The 22,640-nt window shown below is 39.6% G+C and overlaps 1 protein-coding gene across 1 annotated transcript in view; it reads left to right on the top strand.

Annotated features, from left to right (window-relative positions):
• The window catches only part of LOC309598644 (collagen alpha-4(VI) chain-like), a gene marked incomplete at both ends in the record, with an annotated part of 61,517 nt that extends 40,286 nt beyond the window's left edge, over window positions 1-21,231 (top strand). The window contains 17 exon segments of the mRNA XM_082329397.1: window positions 1,590-1,652; window positions 2,267-2,329; window positions 3,003-3,065; window positions 5,201-5,263; window positions 5,703-5,753; window positions 8,346-8,381; window positions 8,506-8,568; window positions 8,886-8,948; window positions 11,215-11,250; window positions 12,545-12,581; window positions 13,284-13,771; window positions 15,814-15,904; window positions 17,028-17,699; window positions 18,582-18,675; window positions 18,892-19,163; window positions 19,631-19,651; window positions 21,059-21,231. Coding sequence (XP_082185523.1) covers window positions 1,590-1,652; window positions 2,267-2,329; window positions 3,003-3,065; window positions 5,201-5,263; window positions 5,703-5,753; window positions 8,346-8,381; window positions 8,506-8,568; window positions 8,886-8,948; window positions 11,215-11,250; window positions 12,545-12,581; window positions 13,284-13,771; window positions 15,814-15,904; window positions 17,028-17,699; window positions 18,582-18,675; window positions 18,892-19,163; window positions 19,631-19,651; window positions 21,059-21,231 — 2,349 coding nt within the window.
• Between the last annotated feature and the right edge of the window lie 1,409 nt (window positions 21,232-22,640).

Raw genomic sequence — 22,640 nt, 5'->3', positions numbered from 1 at the left:
TATATGCATGACGCGCATATGCAGCAGAGACAAAATTAAGGCAGGGTCTAAATGATGCTTTACTAGAACATAAACATAACAGTGTTAACTGCAGCTGTGAAAATTGGCTCAAAGCATATAAAAGAATCAAGATTTTGAAAACAATTTAATTTCCCAAGTAGATATCTAAGAGAATATAGTGTAATTTAAATGCATGTATAGGACATAAGGAATAGGTCAACCCCAGTGCGTGCTGGCTGATCATTCCAGAAAGATCCTCTCATGGAAAATCCTTCTCGTGAGCCAGAATTCACCCAGCTAATGCCTAAGGACTTGTACTGGGTTTAGCTGTTAATAAAAGGCACTGAACTAACACCCTCGCCAACAAGTTAACTTCCCTTGCAGTCAGCATGAACACACTGCTTTTCACCATATCCTGAAAAGGACAGTTTTTCCAGGACTTCTAGTTCAAATTATCCATTGCTTTTTGTGATAAAAGGGAGACTAACTTTTTGAAATAGTTTAAAAAAAAAAAAGCAGCACAGGTAGCCATTCTTTACAGTCAGTAGTCAGCGGGCAGAAGGAACAGAAGGTGTGGTATAGCCTCAGAGAGGTGTTTGTCACAGACAAGAATAACACTGCAGTCTGTGTTCTGAAAGCAAAGCAAAAAAGATGGAAAGGAGAATAAACTAAAGGAAGGCATGAGAGAGAGGAAAAGGAAAAGGGGGGGAAATGAAAGAAGAAAAGAACAACCACCCTTCTGGGTTTCATTCAAAGTTAATTTAAATAGCTGAAAACTTTCTATAGGTTTTGGATTCTAGTAGAGTGTTCCTAAGAAATCTGTCCATTTTCATTGCAGTCAAAGGGATTTTTGTGGAAATCTATTTCTATTTGATTTTTTTACAGCTGGCATAGGCCTGGTATCAGTCTAGTAACTGATGTTCTGTGTTACAGTATTGTTACTCTGGCTACAAGTAAGCTTGCTCAAATGTGTGCTTTTTTTTTTTTTTTTTGCTATTGTTATCTTTCATTTCATTCCTATGTTGGAGAGTGTAAGTACAGCCTTTTGAATGCAGTTTTCCTCAGGATTTTCTTTCCACAAACATCTGGAAAATTCCAGAAACCTCCTCCCTTGCCAAGATGGGGAGTATAAAGACATCTAATTCTAGGATGAATTGTGAAGTCATATTTCCCCCTCAGAATAGTTCTCCATGGATAAGGGTGAAGGTGATCTGCCCATGTGGCCCTGGCTTTATGACTTCTCATGGTCTCTGCAGTGGACAAGGACAAGGGTAATGCAGAGCTATTGCTGAGACCGTGGTGTAAAATGTACTTAGCAAAATGCAAAGCAGATAGAACTGACCTCTTGTGCTGCAGCTCTTATATTCATCACACACCCTAAACGACAAAAAAAAGCTACTCAACTCTTTTGCTTTTTAATTGAGTTTTCTTCAGCAGGAATTTGAAGCTGCTTGAAAGCTGCTTGGGAGCATTGAAAAACGTTCTGTCAACTGATACTCTGTGCAGATATGAAATTATCTGTTAATGCACACATGACAGAGGTTAATTTGTTTGGTTTGGTTGCTTTTTTGTTGTTTTTGTTCTGGCAGGGTGAGCGAGGAGATCTGGGGGAAGCAGGTTACCCAGGAGACTCTGGTCTTCCAGGCCCACAGGTAGCTAAAAGAACTTCTGAGTTGTTTTTAATGTTAGCTATGGAGAAGATGAATTGTCAGTCTTGATCTTTTCGTTTTCTTTTGGAATGCTTTGTTTACTTTGACTAATGAATATTATGAGAAAGATTTTTCCCTGGAAAATCGTGTCTGTAACCCTGAGGAATTAAATGTGGCAAGTTTCTCTTTTGGTTTATGTGGGTGCGGCTTCTAGTGAAATCAAAAGAGGAAAGTGAATATCAGATGTAAGTAATTTAACCAACACATCTCTAGCTTACAGAATATTATCAAGCAGATGTCTTCAAAATTAATTCATTAGAAGCTGCTGGCAATAAGTACATAAAATCTATTTCATTTTTGAATGTACTGTATATCCAGGGCGCATTGAAGTGATGAAAACGATATACTGGTTCACAAAACCAATGAGGAAAGCTCTGTGTTTTAAAAGTTTGCTTGATGGATTCATTTTGAAGAGAAATATTGAATTTTGAAGTTTCACCTATGCAGTAAGGCTTGTGAAACAGGCAGTTGGATTCTGGTCATTGCAGCAATCTGATCTTCATTGAAAGGCTATCAACATTGAACTGACTTTGTTTTCAATTGCTTTTTTACATCAGGGCCCAAGAGGACTACAAGGGATCAGAGGACCTCCAGGACCACAAGGCATGCCAGGCCCGCTGGTTAGCTTTAAATAATATATTCCTGTTATACACATTAGTGCTTTTCATTCTCAGTGTTGATATTATTCTTTATAAAGAGTTTTTAAAAAACTTACAGAAAGAAGAAATTGAGGATTTTTCAGTAGTTAGGTAATCGTCAGTGGTTTCATTAAAGTATGGACTGTGAGATTTAAGCTAGGGTATAATGAGGTTGTAACTATTGAGTGCTGCCTGCTGATCTTCTCACTTGTGTGATACTGTTGATATTGCGAGTTCTTATTCTAGAATTACACCAGTGTAACTCAGGACTGGAATGTCCTACTCTGTCAGCCTTGGGCATTTGCTTCAGGCATGTAATGATGCTCATGCTTACACACCCATTTGTATGTGTGTATATATATATTCATATTGTTTGTGCACATATGCATGTATTCACTAGGTATCTATGTAGATAGAAAATAACATTCATGTCATACTTAATAACATTGTGAGAATTTTAAAGCAGTTGTACAGAAAACAGGAAATAACTGGAATGATAGCTTGACCAGTAACTCTTACTGTGGTCCTCAAAAGCCTGTTAATGTGCTAATACTTACACTGATTCTGTAATAATTTCAAGTGGCAATGAATCCTTGAGTGCAATGAGCCCTTGAGTCTTCATTGTGCGCCTTTTAACTGATACTTCTGATTACAGGCTAGTCTGGGGGCCCCAGGTTCACCTGGCTCTGTTGGGAAGTTAGGTGCAAGAGGAGCAAAGGTAAAGATTTTTAAGGTACCTAATTGCAGCAATGTAACAGCATCATTCATTCAAGAATCTGACTGAAGAAGCATGAACTAACACTTGTGTTGTTCCTATGGAACACGTGAAGAATGTTAAGTTTTATAGACATTTTTAGATTGCATGGGAAGGCAAGTGATGTGATCAAGGTAATCTTAAGGGTGTCAGAGCTATACTAAGACGTTTTTAGTGTTGCAATGACTGCTGTTGTGGTCATGGTTCTCGGTGGGGCCTGGCTTCTCACAAAATGCAGTAGGGATATGGCAGTGCTGACCCTTGAGCTTGTTTTATGATTCCTAGAATCTGTCCAATCCATTGAAAATATGTACCACTTAATCATAGCATATCTCAAGTTGGAAGGGACCCATAAGGATCATCGAGTCCAACTCCCTGCTTCTCACAGGACTGCCTAAAACTAAACTGTGTGACTAAGAGTGTCGTCCAGATGCTCCTTGAACTCTGGCAGGCTTGGTGCCATGACTGCTTCCCTGCGGAGCCTGTTCCAGTGACCGACTACCCTCTCAGCTAACAACCTTTTCCTAGTGTCCAATCTGAATTTCCACGTTCAGTGAAGCATAGCTGCTTATTTTAATCCTTTTGTTCTAAAGATTCCTAACCAGTTCAAGGAACCTTGACTGTTACGATGTCTATTATACAGGAATGAATGTGGTGAGAAGAACTGAATCAACATGAGGTTAAACAGAAAGGCTTATTCTAAGAGGTGGTCCACATCATGGTTCACGTATAATAAATGTTATCCCTTACTTTCCTTTCGTTAATGTGTGTTGATATGAGAGACTTACTTTATTAAATAAAAATAACTCACTTTAGCTGTTGTTGCATCTCTGGATCTAAAAGGCATAAATAATACCAGTTAGCTAAGCCTTTCAGTCTCTTTGAAGGGTTAGTATATTCAGTGTATTATTACATTCAGTGACAGAGAGGTATCAGAAGGTCAAAGTGCTACTATGAGAAGAGTCACTGGGTGAAAACATGCAGTGAAACAGTGACACTAATTAGGAGGAAACATAGGGATTTAATCCACCATACATTCCATTTTCTCAGTCTGGTTTTGTGCTGTTCATAGAATCATAGAATACCAGGTTGGAAGGGACCTCAAGGATCATCTGGTCCAATCTTTATAGGCAAGAATTTGCACAGTCTAGATGAGATGGCCCGGCACCATGTCCAGCTGAGTCTTAAACGTGTTCAGCGTAGTGGAGTCAACCAACTTCCCTGGGGAGATTATTCCAATGATTGACTGTTCTCATTGTGAAAAATTTTCCTCTCGTGTCCAGTCGTAATCTCCCTGGACGTAACTTGTACCCATTACCCTTAGTCCTCACCATGTGACTCCTTGTAAAAAGGGAGTCTCCATCTTCTTTGTAGCTCCCCTTTAAGTGCTAGTACTACATGGTGATGAGATCACCTCTAAGCCTCCTTTTCTCAAGGCTGAACAAGCCCAGCTCTCTCAGCCTATCCTCATAGGGCAGGCTTCCCAGACCCTTGACCATCTTGGTGGCCCTTCTCTGGACCCCCTCCAGCCTGCCCACATCTTTTTTGTATAACGGGGACCAGAACTGTACACAGTATTCCAGGTGTGGCCTGACAAGCGCTGAGTAGAGTGGGAGTTTAATATTGAGGTTCTTGTTAGAAAAAGCTCATTAAGAAAGTGAAAACCAAGAAAGGAACTGAAGGAAAGAGAACTAAGAGCACAGTGCAGACAGCCTGCCTGAGAAATATTGTCTGCTATCAACAGATGCTTCAGGCTGGTAGAATTTCAGGCCATGTCCTGCTACCACTAATTTAACTTTTTCCAGAAAACACTCTTTTCACTGGTAATTCTGTATAACAATGGGAGTTTTATTGAATGACAGTCTTTGGGGTTTGACTGCATGAATGCTCAGGATGTTCTGATTTGCCAAGTACTTTCCAGTTCCACCCGCAGGGAACCTTCCATGGAACATGGTCTGTAATGAAATGCTTTCAGCTGGCATCAAGTAGTCTGTAAAATGTATAAGCACACTTCATTCTAGCAGACAAGTTTATATTACAAAAAGAAGAATTCTCCTGAATGAGGCAAACTAATGCCTTTTATGTTTCAATTATAACAGGGTGAACCTGGTGACCCTGGAGAGAAGGGCCCAGCGGGACCAGCTGGACAGAGAGGCATGCCTGTGAGTCTTTCTGCCCTAGTTCAGGGCCCCTGTAGTTTAATACCCACCCATCTGAATCAGTACAGTTCATTCCCTTCTATTTTCTTTATTTGATACAATTAAGTTATGCCACATTTCATTCTCTGTTTCCTTAATGACACCAGATTCCTTGTGGGCTAGAGAGGATATCTTGCCCCTCAAGTTCTCTAGGAGAGAGAGAATACGCTAGAGGTAGGGCACACAGTGGAGCTGAGCTGTGGCCTTAATCCTTGTTTTCTCTCTACAGATTTTTCCCACCATTTGCTACTGCTTTTAGGCTGTTGTGGTAGCTTGCCCTACTTCATCAGTCTTAACAGCCTGGGCACCTCATTGTAATAGGAGGTCTTTATTCCAAAATGGAATTGGACGAGAATCTAATTTTCTATTAAAAGCTAACTCATGATATATTCAACCTGTGCAGGGCATGGATGGCAGAGATGCCTATGGTCCTGAAGGGAGCAAAGGAGCAAAGGTGAGTGCTTAGAGTCAGGATTTCTCACAGTCTTCATTCTGCAGTGTCAAATCAAACATGATCATCCATATTCAATTCAAAAAAAATGTAAGACATGGCCACAGTGCATTTCTGAGGTTCAGTAAGAGGCTTAGCCTTCCCACAGCCAACCTTGTGAGAAATTCTGCAATAGGATATTCTTTTGAGAACTACTCTGTCTTACTCTTTCCCTTGATGCGTGTATGTATGTATGTATGGGGGATTGTACTTCTGGAGTACACAGTGTTTTCTCCCCACTTCAGTCTGCTTGACTAGCCACTCTTGTTGGCAAATATTGGTGGGCCAGCCACCTTGGACTCTCTTAATTTTTTCTTCTTTCCGAGGAGGGATTCCTTGACTACCAAGGTGAGGGTGACGCTTTCCAACCATCATCACTGTTTTAATGTGAAATATTCGTCCTTGTGCTCCTATGGTCAGCAGTAAGATCTGAGGATTAACCTCTGGTTTGCTACATATCTAGAAATTCTTATCATTCCCTTCACAGCCCTGGAAAAATAGCAGTGAAATGCCCACTTCTCGAAAAACATACAAGAATCCAGCTCAAATAAGAAGTATACAGAAAGGATGAGGTCAAAATCATTACACCAGTGGCGCCAGTGGGTCAGTCCATGAGCAAAATGGTCAGGATGTTGGAAACAGATGTAGTCCTCCTTTCAAAGAGTTTGTGTAGTGTTACAACACTAGTCCTTTCCTGTTGCGTGTGAAACAGAAGTGGTCCAATGGATCTCACTGGAGGCCCATCTGTTTCACTCTTCCTTTTTGTGGGAGAAGCAGAGTGCTGCAGAAGCTGCGGAAAAGATATGAAAGGCTTCTCAGGAGCTTCTCCAACTGATGAGCTCCTTTTTCTAAAATGGCTTTTTATTATAATGACTCCTGATGCTTCTTGTTATCCAGTCTCTTTTCTTGCCTTCTGAGCCCCAACGATTTCCTTTGATGGGGGAGTTTCACAGGTTACACATATGTTATATGTAAGACTAGTTCTTTTAATCTCTTGAAATCTCCCACTTGTTCATTTCAGGGCACATCCTCCTTGTTACAAGAAATGAGGAGAAGAGGGTTCTGCTAAATCTTCTTGTCATTATTCATTGTTTTAAAGGATTGACTTAAAGCCCTTCTTATACACTGATGTGTCTGCCCAAGGTTTGGCAGCGCCTGAATTAAAGCAATTAATAGAAACAAATAAAAAAAAAAAAATCACCCTAGAACAGTGATCCAGAAAGGGTTGGTTTCTCCTGATAGCTAAGAGAACAGCCTTTATTATAGGTTTTACTTAAGGTTGCTATTAATTATACAGGTTCACAGTCACGTTACACTCTCTTAGGTGTCATGTGGGGTCTATCTCCATGTAATTTTCTAGAAATTATAGGATAAAGTCATATGATGTTTGACATGCATGTCCACTTTAATGGGAGGGACCACTTAAAACAATGACATATGTAAGTAATGTGAATTCTGATAGTTACTCTAATGTCAAGGAGAGATACACTTCGATTCTTGTTGTTTTTTGTGAGAGTTCTCCTGTTTCTCATATAAGGGCAAAGAACACACCAAAAACTGAAGTAACTGAAAACAGTTAATGAAGTGACTTCCAATATGCCAACGAAATATTATGGTATCACTGTTTAGTATGGAGGGTACAGCATTTTGAAACTGCATTCAAACACTGAGTTCTGAATGTCATGCTTTACTTAGAATCACTGAACATGAATTCCACTGTATGTTACTACGAGGCCTAAATAAGTTTTGATAAAACACTGTCATGGTTTAACCCCAGTTGGCAACTAAGCACCACACAGCTGCTCGTTCACCCTCCTGCCCCCGGCGGGATGGGGGAGAGAATTGGGAAAAAAAAAAGTAAAAACCATGGGTTGAGGTAAAGACAGTTTAATAGGACAGCAGAGGAAGAGAAAATAATAATAATGATAAAAGAATACACAAAACAAGTGATACACAATGCAATTGCTCACCACCTGCTGACTGATGCCCAGTCCGTCCCTGAGCAGCCATCAATGCCCCCTGACCAACTCCCCCCAGCTTATATACTGAGCATGATGTCATATGGTATGGAATAGCCCTTTGGCCAGTTTGGGTCAGCTGTCCTGACCGTGCTCCCTCCCAGCTTCTTGTGTGCCTGGCAGACGATGGGAAGCTGAAAAGTCCTTGACTTAGTATAAACACTACTTAGCAACAACTAAAACATCAGTGCGTTGTCAACGTTCTTCTCATCCTAAATCCAAAACACAGCACTATACCAGCTACTAGGAAGAAAATTAACTGTATCCCAGCCAAAACCAGGACAAACACTTATTTGAGAAGTGGAATACTCTTGAAAATTCAGAAACTGTTGGAAATTTTTAAGATGTTCTTCTTTTAGATGAACAAGGTGTTAATCTAAAATGGTGTCATTTGAGATCAGAGTAGTAGCCACCGTTACTTGAATAGGGTGGAATGCTAGGAATAATTTTGAAATTGTTTTTTGTTTAAAGACATCAAACGCTAAGCAGATCACAAAGTTCTAGATTCTTATGAAGTCTTTGTCCTTTCTTTTGGTAGGGAGAATCTGGACTTACAGGCTATCCCGGTCCAGAGGTATGATTAAATGGGCATGTTTGCTTTCTTTATGTATTGTTTTACATTATTTTTGTTTGGAAGTGGTTATCTATCTGTCTGTCTTCTCCTTTCCTGTAAAGTTCTGGATGTCATTCATCTTCAGGGAGAAGATGGGGACCCAGGTATTCCAGGAGCTGAAGGACCCAAAGGAGTTAGGGGTAGAAGAGTAAGAATGATAAATCTATTAACTCTGTGAAGAGTTCTGTGAGTAAAGCTCTTATGTCTTAAGTGTTTCTTCATCAAAAAATTTTGAAATAGGTTCTCACTCTGATCTTTTATTGCCATATCATGGGCAAGAGGTCTTGAGAGAACGCAGGTCTAAGTCTTTAGAGATGTTCGTTGCTAATAATTCTTAGGGGAGGTAGTCTATCTTTTGTAAATGCAGGATCCAACTCACATTATAGCTATAGAGGTTTTTCTCTGCTGAAATTCTGCACCTGTGTGTGCAATTACAAAGAATAAAACTTTTATTTCTATTTTTAGGGTAATTCTGGCACACCAGGTTCTCTGGGAGATCCAGGGGACCAAGGGCCATCAGGACCTATGGTAATATATTTTTATTTTAAAAAAATCACTCTTAGATTGCTCTTAAACTTGCTGTTACATTAATGGAATATTTAATAATTTTCATCTGGTAAACTATGTTTAATCAGCCTGGCAATTGTATAGAGTTACATCTTGCCTATGGATGTGTAAGCACAAGAGCACCTGCTGTTGGAAATGGAACTGCAATGATACAATGCAGGGCAGAATTTCTTCCACAGTGTTTGGTATTGTCTTTAGGCTGGGTAAATATCTAATTAAAGAAGAGAGTACTAAAATATGGAACTGGGTTGTTCTGCTGAAAGCCAATGCATTTTTTCATTTAAAAAGAAAAGCCATGTAAAATCAGACTTGCAATTACAGGCAATTACTTAAAGCTTAAATTGACTATAACCTGTTAATCCTTATATACAAGTAGACATCTTGATGTACTTTTCCAGTGTCTGTGATCTGTATTTTATACAACAAAAAGTTTTATTCTCTATCTCAAGAGGGGAAAGGATCGTGGATTTCCGTAGGATTTAGGACTAACATTGTAGGCAGTTAGGAAAATCCCTGTGTGTGTATATCTTTATCTTGCAACATTTCTGCAAATAAGCTCCATGGTAACCAGAAATAATCTCTACTGTTAATTATTCTCTTGTTAAACTTTCTTAAGCTTAGTCTTTTAGTTTAAATATGGAACAGTACTGATGACAGTATCTTTACCTGTACAACATGGCCCATGGGATACATGCAACTTAGAAAACTTTTTTTTTTTTTTGTCATTACACTGTGCTGGTCAATGAACGTACCTGCCCCACTTTATTTTACGATGCTGGGCACAAGAACGGCCGAGAGTGCCAGCTGGAATGCATTGCCCTCCCTGCTGCTTGGGTGCTCATATAATGTTACAGACAGACAGACCTTGTGGGCTGATGAGCCAGATAGCTGTTGGCCTTGCCAGTCCATGGTCCAAGAAGTCTTCAGAGAGATTTCAAGCTCAAGATCTCCTCTTCAGATGTAGAAATGAGAGTGGAGCTTGGGAGGTATGGGCTTGGTGGGATTATTGTAGTAGCAGTGCATCGGTGACATGGGAAAGGGGGAATTCTGGTGGAAATAAAAGAGATAGGGATGCAGGAAGGGGTACAGGTAGTAGGCAGGGCCAGCCAAAACAGGCCTGTTTTACCCATCCTTCCTAACTTGGTGGCATGATTGTCTGTGTGGGTCAAGTCTGCACAGCTCAGTCACCACTAATAAGCTGCTGCAAGTAGCATTCATTAGGGCTCAGGCAATTCACAGTTAACCCTTGCTGAACAGTACCAAAGAAGAACTGGGACCTGCTGGGAAACAGAAGAAGATAAAAGCATAGAATGGCTGTGATGGTGCTAGCAGCAAGACAGCAGAGGAGATGAGGAAGATAGCTCAGGCAGGAGATGGAGGAATAGAAGGTTAATTGGAGGGGGAAGCAACAAATATGGAGATGGGGGTTGTAATTTGGGGTTGTAAGGAAGTGTATGATTTTGGTAAACTGTAGCGTTACGGTGGAGAGAGGCTAAGGTAAAGGTTGTGGGATGTGGAGTTCAAATTTTTCTGGTGTATCTCACTGCAGCCCCCTGCAAGTAAGTGAAAATTTTTAGTAGTCTTGCTACACATCTGAATTGCACACATGATGAAAACTTTCAAGCTGCCTTGAAAAATGTTTGTTTCCCTGTATTTTATTCCTGTTCTGAAGATTAAACAATACTTTTATTTTGAAAAAAGATGCTCAGAATCCTGGCATTTGCCCACTGCTCCCAAGGAGAAGGCTGCAGAGTAGCCAAAGCTAGCTAGGCTGATTGAGCAGTCATGATGTATGTATGGTCTTGCAGGATCTCTCAAGGTAGAACTGTGGGGATTGTACCCTGCAAGAGGAGAGGGCAAGCCTACCACATATCAGAGGTTGAAAAGGATGTAAGGTGCAGATAACTGAACCACAGCACAAAAATTGTTGTTTAGAAAGGAAATCCAGTTCTGAATTATACTGGTCCTCAAGGGCAACAAGTATTGAGCATTTATAAAACCAGGAAGGAAAATGGACTGAGAAATAGGTCTGAGAAGTAGTCTGCAACTCTTCTGGGAACAGGTCCACAGAAATCCATGCTGGGAACTGATGTCTCCTCATATTTCAAATTCACAAGTGGTTATCAGGGAAACACTGTATGCCTGCATTTTCTTTGGGCTACAGAACCATAGATGGAAATATGTTATCAGGGTCTGATTTTCTGGACCTGTGTTTAATTTGTTTCAGGGTGCCAAGGGACCAATGGGCACCATTGTAATGGAAGTAAGTAATTACCTTACAGCTAACTGCACACTGCATGGAACTAACAGTTTTAGTCGTCTTCCATTTATAAGCACTGACCGCAATGAGCACAATTAGGTGTTAGAAAACCGTATCCTTTTCAAATACTTGTCAGAGAGCAGTGGGTTCTTCTGTTTTGCAAATAATCAACGGCCAAGAAACAATTATGAGTATGGATTAACACCATGTCCAAACTTTTACAAACTGTTGGACCGTTAATATTCCTTTATCTGTTTCTTCATTCATATCAGTTTACACACCGGCTCAGGTTTAGAGTTACTTTTCACCCTCTTGTAAAGGAAGGCATTTCCTCAGCAACAGCTGTTTTCACTGGGCATAGCAGGGCAGGATTTCTTCAGAATCCTAATCCCATGTAAAATGAACACTTCTGAGTAAAGGCTTCATCTAACCCTTGCATGGACAACTACCTCCAGGCAATACTATTGCAGGTGTGTTCTATGCCCAAAGGGGTCCTCTCCTCCTTTGTGGACCTCTCTTTTTTTATGTGAGTTGCTATTGAAATGTCCATTCTCCTATGGAAGTGCTATTGCCTGGTGACCTCCTAGATTGGATTATTATGCAAAATAAAGAATGGATAAATGGTTGTTCAATACTCCAGAGCACAATTAAATGCCAATGGAGCATGTCTAAAAAAACCCTTGGTTTCTGCAGCAGGGACAGAGCCCCTGTACTGTTTGAAATAGAGAAGAACTGGAATGTGTGATTCTGGATTTACTGTAGTGAGAGTTAGTTCAGGAGCTGGGATATAGAATCATACAATGTCCTGAGTTGGAAGGGACCCACAAGGATCATTGAGTCCAACTCCTGTCCCTGCATAGGACAACCCCAAAATGCACACCATATGTCTGAGGGCATTGTCCAAATGCTTCTTGAATATTGTCAGGCTTGGCGCCGTGACTACCTCCCTGGGGAGCCTGTTCCAGTGCTCCACCACCCTCTGGGTGAAGAACCTTTTCCCAATATCCAACCTAAACCTCCCCTGGCATATCTTCCTGCTCTTCCCTTGGATTCTATCATTGGTCATCAGGGAGAAGAGATCAGCGCCTGCCCCTCCTTGTGAGGAAGCTGTAGAGAGCGATGAGGTCTCCCCTCAGTCTCCTTTTCTCCAGGCTGAACAGAGTGACTTCAGCCGCTCCTCATACAGCTTCTCCTCTAAACCCTTCGCCATGACCTTCAGTTCAAACCAATAGTAAAATTCCCAGTCTGGGATGGTCTGGAGTTTGCCATTAATTGCTTTTTTGTTTTGTTCTTGCAGCCTTGTGAACTTGTGAATTTTACACGAAAAAACTGCCGTAAGTAGGGAGCATCTTCTTTTACCTCTGATTTTACCTAGTCACTCTTCTTAAATGGAATAACCCCCACTGGAAACTCTGTAGACTGGCAGTTTGTAGCTGGGTTCAGTTTGATGATGACTGGTAGTTGTGAACTCTGAGGGCTTTTCAGCAGGTGTATGAAACAGGCTTATGCTTTTTGCTTATTTTTCCTATCTCTTAGTTACAAAAACTGTAACAAATGTCTCTTGTCCTCATTTAAGATTAAATTAATTCTTTGGCATTGTGTCAACCCCCTTTGGAGAATTCTCTGAGAGAAGACTATATTTGTATGTCCCCTGTCCTTCAGATTGGGAGTGTTCATTCTCTCTGACTTGTGTGCTCAGCAGAACCCAGAACAATTTCTTTAATTCTCATCCAGTAGAATTGCACTATTTTGAGTATTTGATTGTGGAAAAGGAGTGTTGTCTCTCACTGACAGATTCTGTCAGTTGTCTGAGCTTTGGATCAGGCTCTTTAGTGAAAGGAAGTGAATACGTCACTATTTTAATGAATATGAGTCCAAAATAATTTATTTGTTCTCCACCTCTTCATTCCAGCTTGCTCATCAGGTAAGCCCATCTGGCCTCTGCATGTCCATTCTTTCATAGACTTGAAGAAAAAACTAACAATGTTTGAGTTGTGGAAAGGTTCTCACACAATTTTTTTTATTTCAATATACAGACACATGTCCAGTTTATCCAACTGAAGTGGTGTTTGCCTTCGATATGTCCGAAGATGTTACGCCAGCTGTGTTTGAAAGAATGAGGAACATTGTTATGTTACTGCTGAAGGCCATTAAGATCAGTGAAAGCAATTGCCCAACGGGCGCTCGTGTCTCTGTTGTTTCTTTCAATACCAATACGCGCTATCTCATCCGATTCTCAGAATTCCAAAAAAACAGCATGCTGCTACAAGCAGTCCAGAGAATACCGCTAGAGAGATCCACTGAAAAACGTAATATTGGGGCAGCCATGAGATTTGTTGCAAGAAATGTCTTCAAACGTGTTCGTCAGGGCATCCTCACAAGAAAAGTTGCCCTATTTTTTGCCAACGGTCCATCGCAGGATGATGTTGCCATCAGCACAGCTGTACTTGAGTTGAGTGCCTTGGATATCACTCCAGTGGTTATTGCCTTCAGTGAAGTGCCAAATGTCAGACGTGCCTTCTCGGTAAGTAGATAGACTATAGAAAATTGAGTTAGTCATCCATTTACTTGGTATCTACTAGTATTTGAGTAAAGCATGCTCTCAAGCCAGGAAGTTTGACAGAAACTGTCCAATCCCTTATTAGAAAGGGGTATATTAAAGGTTACTATTTTAACAAAGAAACATTTGATTCACTTGACCATAATGATCACGATCTGACCTTTCTGCCTATAAATTATTTATGACTTGTGCTTTTAGGCCAAGTCACAGAATCTCAATAACATTGTGTTAATTTCACTTGGTTACCTATGCCGTTTCTCTTCTGAATTTGTGGCACGTACTAACCATTTGATTAACAAACTGTGGCCCTAGCTTCTAGAAAAAATAGGAGTAGAAGGCTTCAAGTACACCAGTCTTTTTTGAAAAGAAAATTAAATTAAGCAGAACTCCTTTTGATAGCTGTATTACTGTTAGTGCAGGAGAGAATTAACTTTTATTTTAAAATATGACTCCATATAAAAAGATAGTAAACAAAAATAAGCAATTCATTTTACTGGGTACCAAAGGAAAACAATTGTAAGTTTCTTTAAGGTTTCATAATATGGATTCCAGGTTCTTTCTCTTTTCAATTTATTTTTGTATCATCTGTGCTGTTTTGACTTGTTCCAAATAAAATTCCTTCCAGCTGCTGTTTCTTCAAAATTATCCATATAGAAGGAAACTATGTTTACTTACATGTGACAAAAAGTGCAAAACTTGCTATCTGACCTACTTCTAACCTAGTAGCATTTAAGTCAGCCCTTTAATCTTCCTGTTACATTTATTCACATGCAGTCTCATATGTATTAGTCAATTCACATATTTGTCTGTCTGAATGTTAATTTAGCACAATGAAAAAATTCTGCTGGCATATGAGAAGGAAGCTCACAGGTTATTCACTGAGTTGCTCCACAGCATAAACAGGAACAAACATCAGTATTTTGTTTACTTAGTATAAACAGATTACAAATCCAAATGCATATGACAACATCTGGTATTTATAAAGGTGCTGGCTTTCCATAAATCAGTTTTTGGAGTAGAAAAGTTTAAAAAAGCTGTTTAGCAGAGGCAAAGGCAGAAATTCACTGCGCAGCTCTCCTTTATGATTACAGTGGTGGAAAGGCAACCAACCTCACCACCACCACCCAAGAAAATGCAACATCACTTTTTCTTTCAGATGGATTTCTGCCCTTGCAGTTGAGAGGTGGTTTAATCTTCATGATCCTACCAGCCTGTCACCACACTTACTGGCTTTGGTTAGTTTGCTTTAGGAGCCTCAGTTTGGAGATCACTTAAACAGTCGTTGCCAATTCTAATTCCTTTGAAGAGGCCTATCTATAACATCCTTTGCAGACGTTAATCAGAAGTTAATTGTGTTGTGTATGTGTTGTGTATAACACACACAAAGCTTAAGTTTAATGCAAAGAAGTGATTGCTACTTTCCTCACCGTTTTAGCTTATCCACATATATGGTTCGTTTTCTGCAATATTATGATATTTTACAGCCATTTTTATTTATCTTAGTCCACAAGGAAATGTTTTTTCCCTTGAATCACATTTGGATGGGGTTGGGTGGTCACTGAAATTGTAGGATGTTGTTGGAGCTTCTTCAGGATTCCTCAAGCATTTCTGTGGTCAAATCTTCTACTGGGGAAGATTGTCTATCTTCAGCTGATCACAGGCAATGCGTAGGTTGTACTCTTAGCTAATAAGCTGTGCTAACGCCAATTAATTGTCATTAGCAGCTACGCAAACCTGGCAATCTCTGTATGGCACAGCATGGAGTTAAACCTTTAGGCACAAAGCAGTTTCCTTGTAATGCTCCAGGGCAATCGGAATGCTCCAGAATGGCAACTGAAAAAGTCTTCTGCGTACCTGTTCAATATTACAATAACAGTGAAAACACCATGTTAGGGATAGTATCTATTTTAACAGAGAAATAGTAATGACATTGAGTATTAAGAGCAAACATCTGTATTTCATGTATATCTTTTTAATGTTACTTTTGTGTCTGCTTTAAAATATAGGTTGATGATACTAGAAGATTTCAATTATTGGTTTGGGAAAGACAACAGGATGAAAGTTTGGAGAGCATCACGTATTGTACACTTTGCTTCGGTAAGACTTTTTGCAAATTCCAGCTGTTGTATTGGTCTCTTTACCCTTTCAATAACAAATCCTATAGATTTTATTTTGCAGTGTGGTGTTGGGGAATTCTTATGGTACCCCTTAAACATGTTTGTGCTTAAATATTTAAAAAAAAAAATAAATTAATGAACAATGCATTGGGCAGAGTCCTACTGCCGTAAGTGGTTCTACAAGGAGTCTGCAAAGATGCGTTAAGAGCTGATTCCTTATATACACTTGCACCAGCACCAATCCCATGAGCGGTTGCACAGGGCGACTCAGCCCAGCTCTGCTGCCCAAAGGTGGACCCTGAGTGCTCCCATTCCAGGATGGCTACAAGACAATGCTGTGGCTGTTTCTTGTCATCACCAAGAGAAACTTCACTCCCTTACAGGGAGTTGTTCTGTCCCTGGCATTCCTGCTCCCAACCAGTTTAACCCCTTCTGCAACTGGGCTGCCTTGCCCTCTGTGCCAGATCATTCCTTGGTTACAGATTACCACTGCTGAGAAAGTACAATTTGAATTTCCTTTTCAGTGGCTGGTAAGAATTAGAATCTCAAAACCATACAAGCTGTTTAATTAGTTGCAGTCTCAGCCATGCAAAATGGATTATTGTGCTTGGCATCTTCTTTTTAACAGAAATGCACTTAAAATAGCATTATGATTCTGGGAAACCAGGCTCATTTACCGTAAATTCTACATTGGGGGTGGGGGGTGGGGTGGGGGGAGAAGCAACTAAATTATAATATTTCAGAATGCTGAACAATGGTCTGAGATTAAAAATAGAGTTTGTTCCAGTGTCCTTGACAATGTTTAGATTTCAATACAAGAAAATTTCTTAGGGGAACTTTTATCTGTTAAGTTTTACCTTATGAACATTTTTTGCTCTCATGCCTAAATAATTTCCCAGGATATTTCAAAACTTTGTTCAGCAAGTGTCATCTGTTCTTTACTAGAGCAACAAGATTTCAAGTTGCCAAATTGATTTTTTTTTTATAATCAAAATTTAAGAAAAATAACATAGATGAGTAGGACTGTGTGATTTTTTTTTTCTAAACTATTGCTTTTGTTGTATTGCTAAATAGTTTGCTGCCTGTTGGCTCCTCCTCTCTAGATAAATGCAAACCAAGTACCAACTGTGAGGTGCCCATTTCTCCCCCTGTTCTGATGGATATGGATATCACTTACATCATGGACAGCTCTCGCAGCATCAGCAGTGAAGAGTTTCAGAGAGCCAAAGACTTTGTGAGCAACATGCTAGATCAGTTTGTCATTTCCTCACAGCCAAATGAATCATATGGAGGCATCAGAGTGGCACTGGTGCAGCAGGCTCCCAGGGGCTTCCTGCCTGACAGAAACCAGACCCCTGTGGCCTTGGAGTTTGATCTAGTCACATACAGCAATAAAGATTTGATGAAGAAACATATCCAAGAGTCTGTTCACCAACTGGAAGGGCCATCAGCCATTGCTTCTGCCCTACAGTGGACGGTTGAAAATGTATTCTTTAAAGCCCCCAGACAAAGAAAACACAGGGTCATATTTGCAATAGTTGGAAGCAAAACGAGCATGTGGGACAGAGAGGAGCTGAGAGAGATTTCACTCGGAGCCAAGTGCCAAGGATTCACCTTGTTCACTCTTGCGCTTGGCAATGATGTGAGTGACAATCAGCTGATGGAGCTGTCAAGCTCCCCCACAGACCAGCACTTACTGACATTGGGCAGGGTTTCAACACCTGAGATGGTATACGCTCAGAGGTTTAGCCGGGCATTTCTAAATCTTCTACAACGTAAGTAACATGCAGTGACGTTTGCTTAAGTTATGGAAAGAAAGAGAAATGCTGTGTAGAAAATGGTAGTCATTGTATATGCGCTATCATTCAGTTTCTAGTCATAATTCACCTAGCCAGTCTTTCATCTTTAGTTTGCCGCAGATGCTGGACACTAATGGAAGTCCCAGTAACGACAGAACAGCATTATATTCTAATGGTGCCTTAGGCCAAAACCTTACGTATTTTTTTTCCCTTAAGTTTGTATTTAATATGTGGCTTTTTTGCCTCTACTTTCACTAAGAAAGACCATTCTTCAGCTAAGAGAATAAAGTTATATTCCTGATTTAGGCCTGCATTTCTTCTCTGACCATTGGCAAGTCCAGATTTACTGAGCTGTTTATGCCTATTTAGGCTTTGGGGCAGATACAAGTTTAAACATTTAGCAGATTTGGCATTAACCTCTTTTTACTGCAGTTATTCCTCCTCTGTAGAGCAGAGAAAGAACTTCACTTTTCAAGACACATTCATGCAGATTAGCAGGTCTTAGGTGCTTTGAAATACAAACGAGAATATCAAGAAGGAAACTGTCACTGATTTAAAATCCTCATGAGAAGTAGGTACTTAGAGATGTCAAAGTTTCCATAGAAGGATAAATAGTGTATTACAGAGCAAGACAAAAGTATAAAACGTTGGTTCAGGAGTCATTCTCATCTAGCTGATCTCTAACGTAATTTTCATTTTCCTGGGCATAGTACCAGTCACTCTAGATAATGGTGTGTTACTTACTGAAAGATGCAAACTCCAATTCACAACAAGAAAATCATGTAGTGCCTTTTATTAAATATACTGGGGTTTGGAGGACTTTAAAACTCACCCGTGGTATCTGTGCTTTCCCCACAGAAGAAATGAACAGTTATCCTCCACCTGAACTTCAAGAAGAGTGTGAAAACTTAGATGAGGGAGACACACAACAGCAAGCGTCTATGATTGAAAGGTTTGGAATTGCCTATTAAACTTTTTGAGTGTGTATCTCTGAACATAAGATTTCTCCCTTTGGGTTAGTAGTTATATTCAAAGTAGCTTTAACAGAAGCATGATCAGGATCAAAAATTTTTTTCATGGTATTCAGAAGGAATGAACCAGATGCGTTTTTTGAGGCCATACTGGTGCTTAAATACTTTTTTTTCTTCCCCTCCCCCCCCCTTGGAAGGATGCCTTTTCCTGGAACTGATGCAACTGGTTACGGTCATGGTTTAGAAGACATTGAAAGAACTGAAAGTAGAGTCCTGGAGAATATTAGAGAGACCACTGCAGAACTTGTATACACGATACCAGAAATGAGATATGATTATGGGGAGAGTGAGTATTTCACAGAGGAAGACGCTGAAGGAGAAAAGCCACAAGAGTATGGAGAAGCTCAGGACGAGAACGAGGAAAACTTAGAGGCAACAGTAGAAACTAGAGCTGCCTATAGTGACTATGGTATGATTTTAGAAGATGAAAATCTTTTTTAATTCAGTAAAAAGACTCTAAATTGTGAAGGGCTCAGTTGAATATTTACACAGTATGAAGCATTTCCATTAATTACATTTCCCAAAGCGTTTTGTCAACATATGTTTGTACTCAGTCCAAATCTATACAGTAGACTTTATAATTAAAGGCTGAACTGCAGGTGTCATTATGACTTTAGTTTTGATTTGTAACTTTTTGTAATAATATAAAGTTCTAATCCCCTTTACTAAAACAGCTGAGCATTTTAAATCCCCAAGTTGCACTATAATTACTGAGTTACTTCTGCTGCTAACTTAGCTCAACATGGAGAAACTAAATATCTCTGCTACAGTCTGTTCCTGTAGGAAGAACAGGATCCCTCAGCAGAGGTATCTTATCAAAATATGTATTCTTCATGTTTTTTACTTTGCTTCCTAAATATGCATTTGTCTTTGCAGATTTGCCATTTGATACAATAGGTATGGGAAGCTGATTGTGAGATAATTTGTCACCAACATTCTTTTAAGGCTATTGAGTGTTTTTATTGTTTAGGCTACAATTGGAGAGAATTTCTGTGAAAAAAATGCAATGGTGTCTGCATAGCTTTGGGCGTGGTAGCTCGTTACTACAGCTGCCATCCCTTTGTTTTTCATCCCTCTCCACTCAAAAATGATTCTGGGAATGTCTGGTAGCCCCATCCCTGATGAGAGAGGAGCAATGCTTTTGCAAAACTGTTTTAATATTGGATCTTTAATTAAGAGCTAATGTACCTCTGGAAATGCCATAAATCCGCAGTGCATGACAGACTTGCTGAGTCCAGATGGAATTGGTCCTGTTGCCCAACTGCATGTATACAGTCTTGAAGTAGTGCTCCCATTAATCAGTTCATGAACTCTGTGGTCACACAGAAAATTCAATAGCATGAAGGTATGTTACTGTTTATACTTTACAAATAAAGTATTTTCTGTGAGGATGTACTCAGGGTCATTGCACTGCTGATGTGAGAGCCACTTATAGGAGACACATGAACTGCCGTTCCCAGTCCTGAGTTGTAATTAGTGACCCAACAGTTTACTTCTAAAAACGTGTAGATAGTTCCAGAACTTACCTTTTGAGAGATATACTTTGTACTGATCTATTGCTTGAGATGATTATTTTTCAGTTGATTAGGAGGAGAAGGTTATGTCATTTTAAATCTTTAGGTTGGGTAGTTTTATCGGTATTTTGCTTTACTTCTCAGTGCTTCCCCTTTGATGTCGTACCGATACCAAAGTCTAGAGCTGCTCTTCTGACTTCATTTGAGTAACTCTGAATTTACATTGGTAAAACCTGGTTAGATCTGTACTTACTGAATACCAGATTGCTACGAAGTATGCTAGTCTCACCTACTTTTGGGATAATTTATGCAATTTATATCTGTATTACTCTGGGATTTGGCTAAGAGACTATAATGGATAATTTAACCATCTATGTATGTTCATTTATGAAATTTTACTGATGGATACCAGTATAACAAGTTGGAATAAAGAAGAGGGACATTCTGAAAAGCTTTATTTACCTAGCCCTTATAGACCAGGTGTAATCATTTTACAATAATTTTAGTAAAAAGTCTATGTTAGAAGACTAAAGACCTTTTAGCATTCCTTCTGTTTTTGCCACTGAAAATCTAGTTGTTTCAGACATTCTTTCTGGTTAAATCAATCATAAGAAGAGGGACTTCAGGCCACGCCGGCACTGTGGATGAACACTTAGTGAATCTTAGACCTTGAATACTGGCTACCTTTCATCTGCCAGTTTGCACTGAACATTACTTTTCCCTGAAATTACAATGCTGAGAAGGGTGAATCTTTCTTTCATTAAATCTGTCTCTTATTTGCCTTTTCCAGATGCGTGTGACCTTGTTCAAGATAGTGGAGAATGTCAGAATTACATTCTGAAGTGGTACTATGACAAAGAGCAGAAAATGTGTGGTCAGTTCTGGTACGGGGGCTCTGGAGGCAATAAAAATAGATTTGAAACGCAGGAAGAATGTGGATTCTTGTGTATAGAGTCTTCCTAGTGCAGAGACACTTAAATTACTTTAATTCTTCAGTTATGCTATCAGGGTGATGGGGAAAAGCAATTGAAAGAGAAAGCTTTACATAGCCACTCGGCTCCCACGTTTCTGTTGAAATAAATACTTGATTGTGAAGTTGTTATCTAGTAACTTAATAGTTAAAATAAAATTAAAACTATTTCTCAGTTGATCTGATACAACACGTTGAGTACAGAGAAACTTCTGTTAGCCAACAATATGTTGTTTAAAAGAGATAAAAGTATTGAACTTGACTTTGTTCTATAAACACCAAAATGTGCACTTTTAAAATGTACTGAATAAAATAAAACAATACCTCAGAGATTGTCATGATGCGATATATTGGATGCAAGACACTAATGTCAAAATGTTTTGATGCATTTGCTTGCATTTATCCTGCTTATAGAAAATACCAAAAAGCGTTTAACCCTCAAAGGACATAGGCTTCCTAGCACTTACTTCACTGTGATTTAGAGGATTTTCTACCATAGAATCATTCTTGGCTTTTTAATTTTTTTCCGAATAATCCAACATGTGAATAAAGTCAATCATTCTCAAATATTTCACTTCTGTTCTTAGTTCTTGAAACAAATGTAAGTGTATTCTCATAGTATGGCTTCTCATATGTAAATAAGCATTGGTCCTTTTCCCTTGTTACTAAAGCTTAGACAAGTGCATTTATTTTAGAACATCAGATTTTTGTGGTTGCTCTTGAGGAAAAGAAAAAATCCTGAGGTGAGGACATCTTCTGATTAAAGATAATAAATGCAGTGCACTGCAGGCAGATGGGACTTAGCTGAGCTTTCATGCTCTGCTGACTTACCCAAACTCTGCTGTTGCCCATTTTGTCAGTAGAAGTCATGGTGCATTTAACTTTGTCACCTTGGGCCACTCTTTGTAGAGATGGCTGTACTCACCTAGAATTTTGTTCTTCTCTGTATTTGTCTACAACAACATAGATATCTTTTTAGATTTGCACAGACTACTGGCCAAGAGTTCCTCAAGAAACTTTTAAGGAACATACATGAACTTGGATTTCCAGAGCCTAGTGCTTTTGGCTGTCACCCACAGGTCACCCAGAGGGAGTCTATTGTAAACAGTAACTTTGAACAGTGAACTCTTGTGAGGCTCTGCCAGCCTCAGGGCTATAATAATGCTGAGCAACTCAATGCTAAAGGTGACAGTGCCACCCTTACCTCAGCTGAGGAGGGATCAAAATGTCTCATGGGTTACTGCTACTGACCCAAACTCTGAGTGGGGATGGGTGAGTTGATGAAGCCATTGGTCTTTCACCTTTGGGTTTTCTTGCAAGTGACAGAATGGGACTGCCATGGAGTCGGAGATATTCTACTCTCTGTTTTTGTTCTTTTTCTGCATTTGTGACTGGGAAATGT

Source organism: Platalea leucorodia (assembly GCF_965183815.1).
Source record: "Platalea leucorodia genome assembly, chromosome: 1".
NCBI lineage: Eukaryota > Metazoa > Chordata > Aves > Pelecaniformes > Threskiornithidae > Platalea > Platalea leucorodia.
Note: the sequence above shows the minus strand (reverse complement) of the source record. Positions and strands in the feature narration are given on the sequence as shown.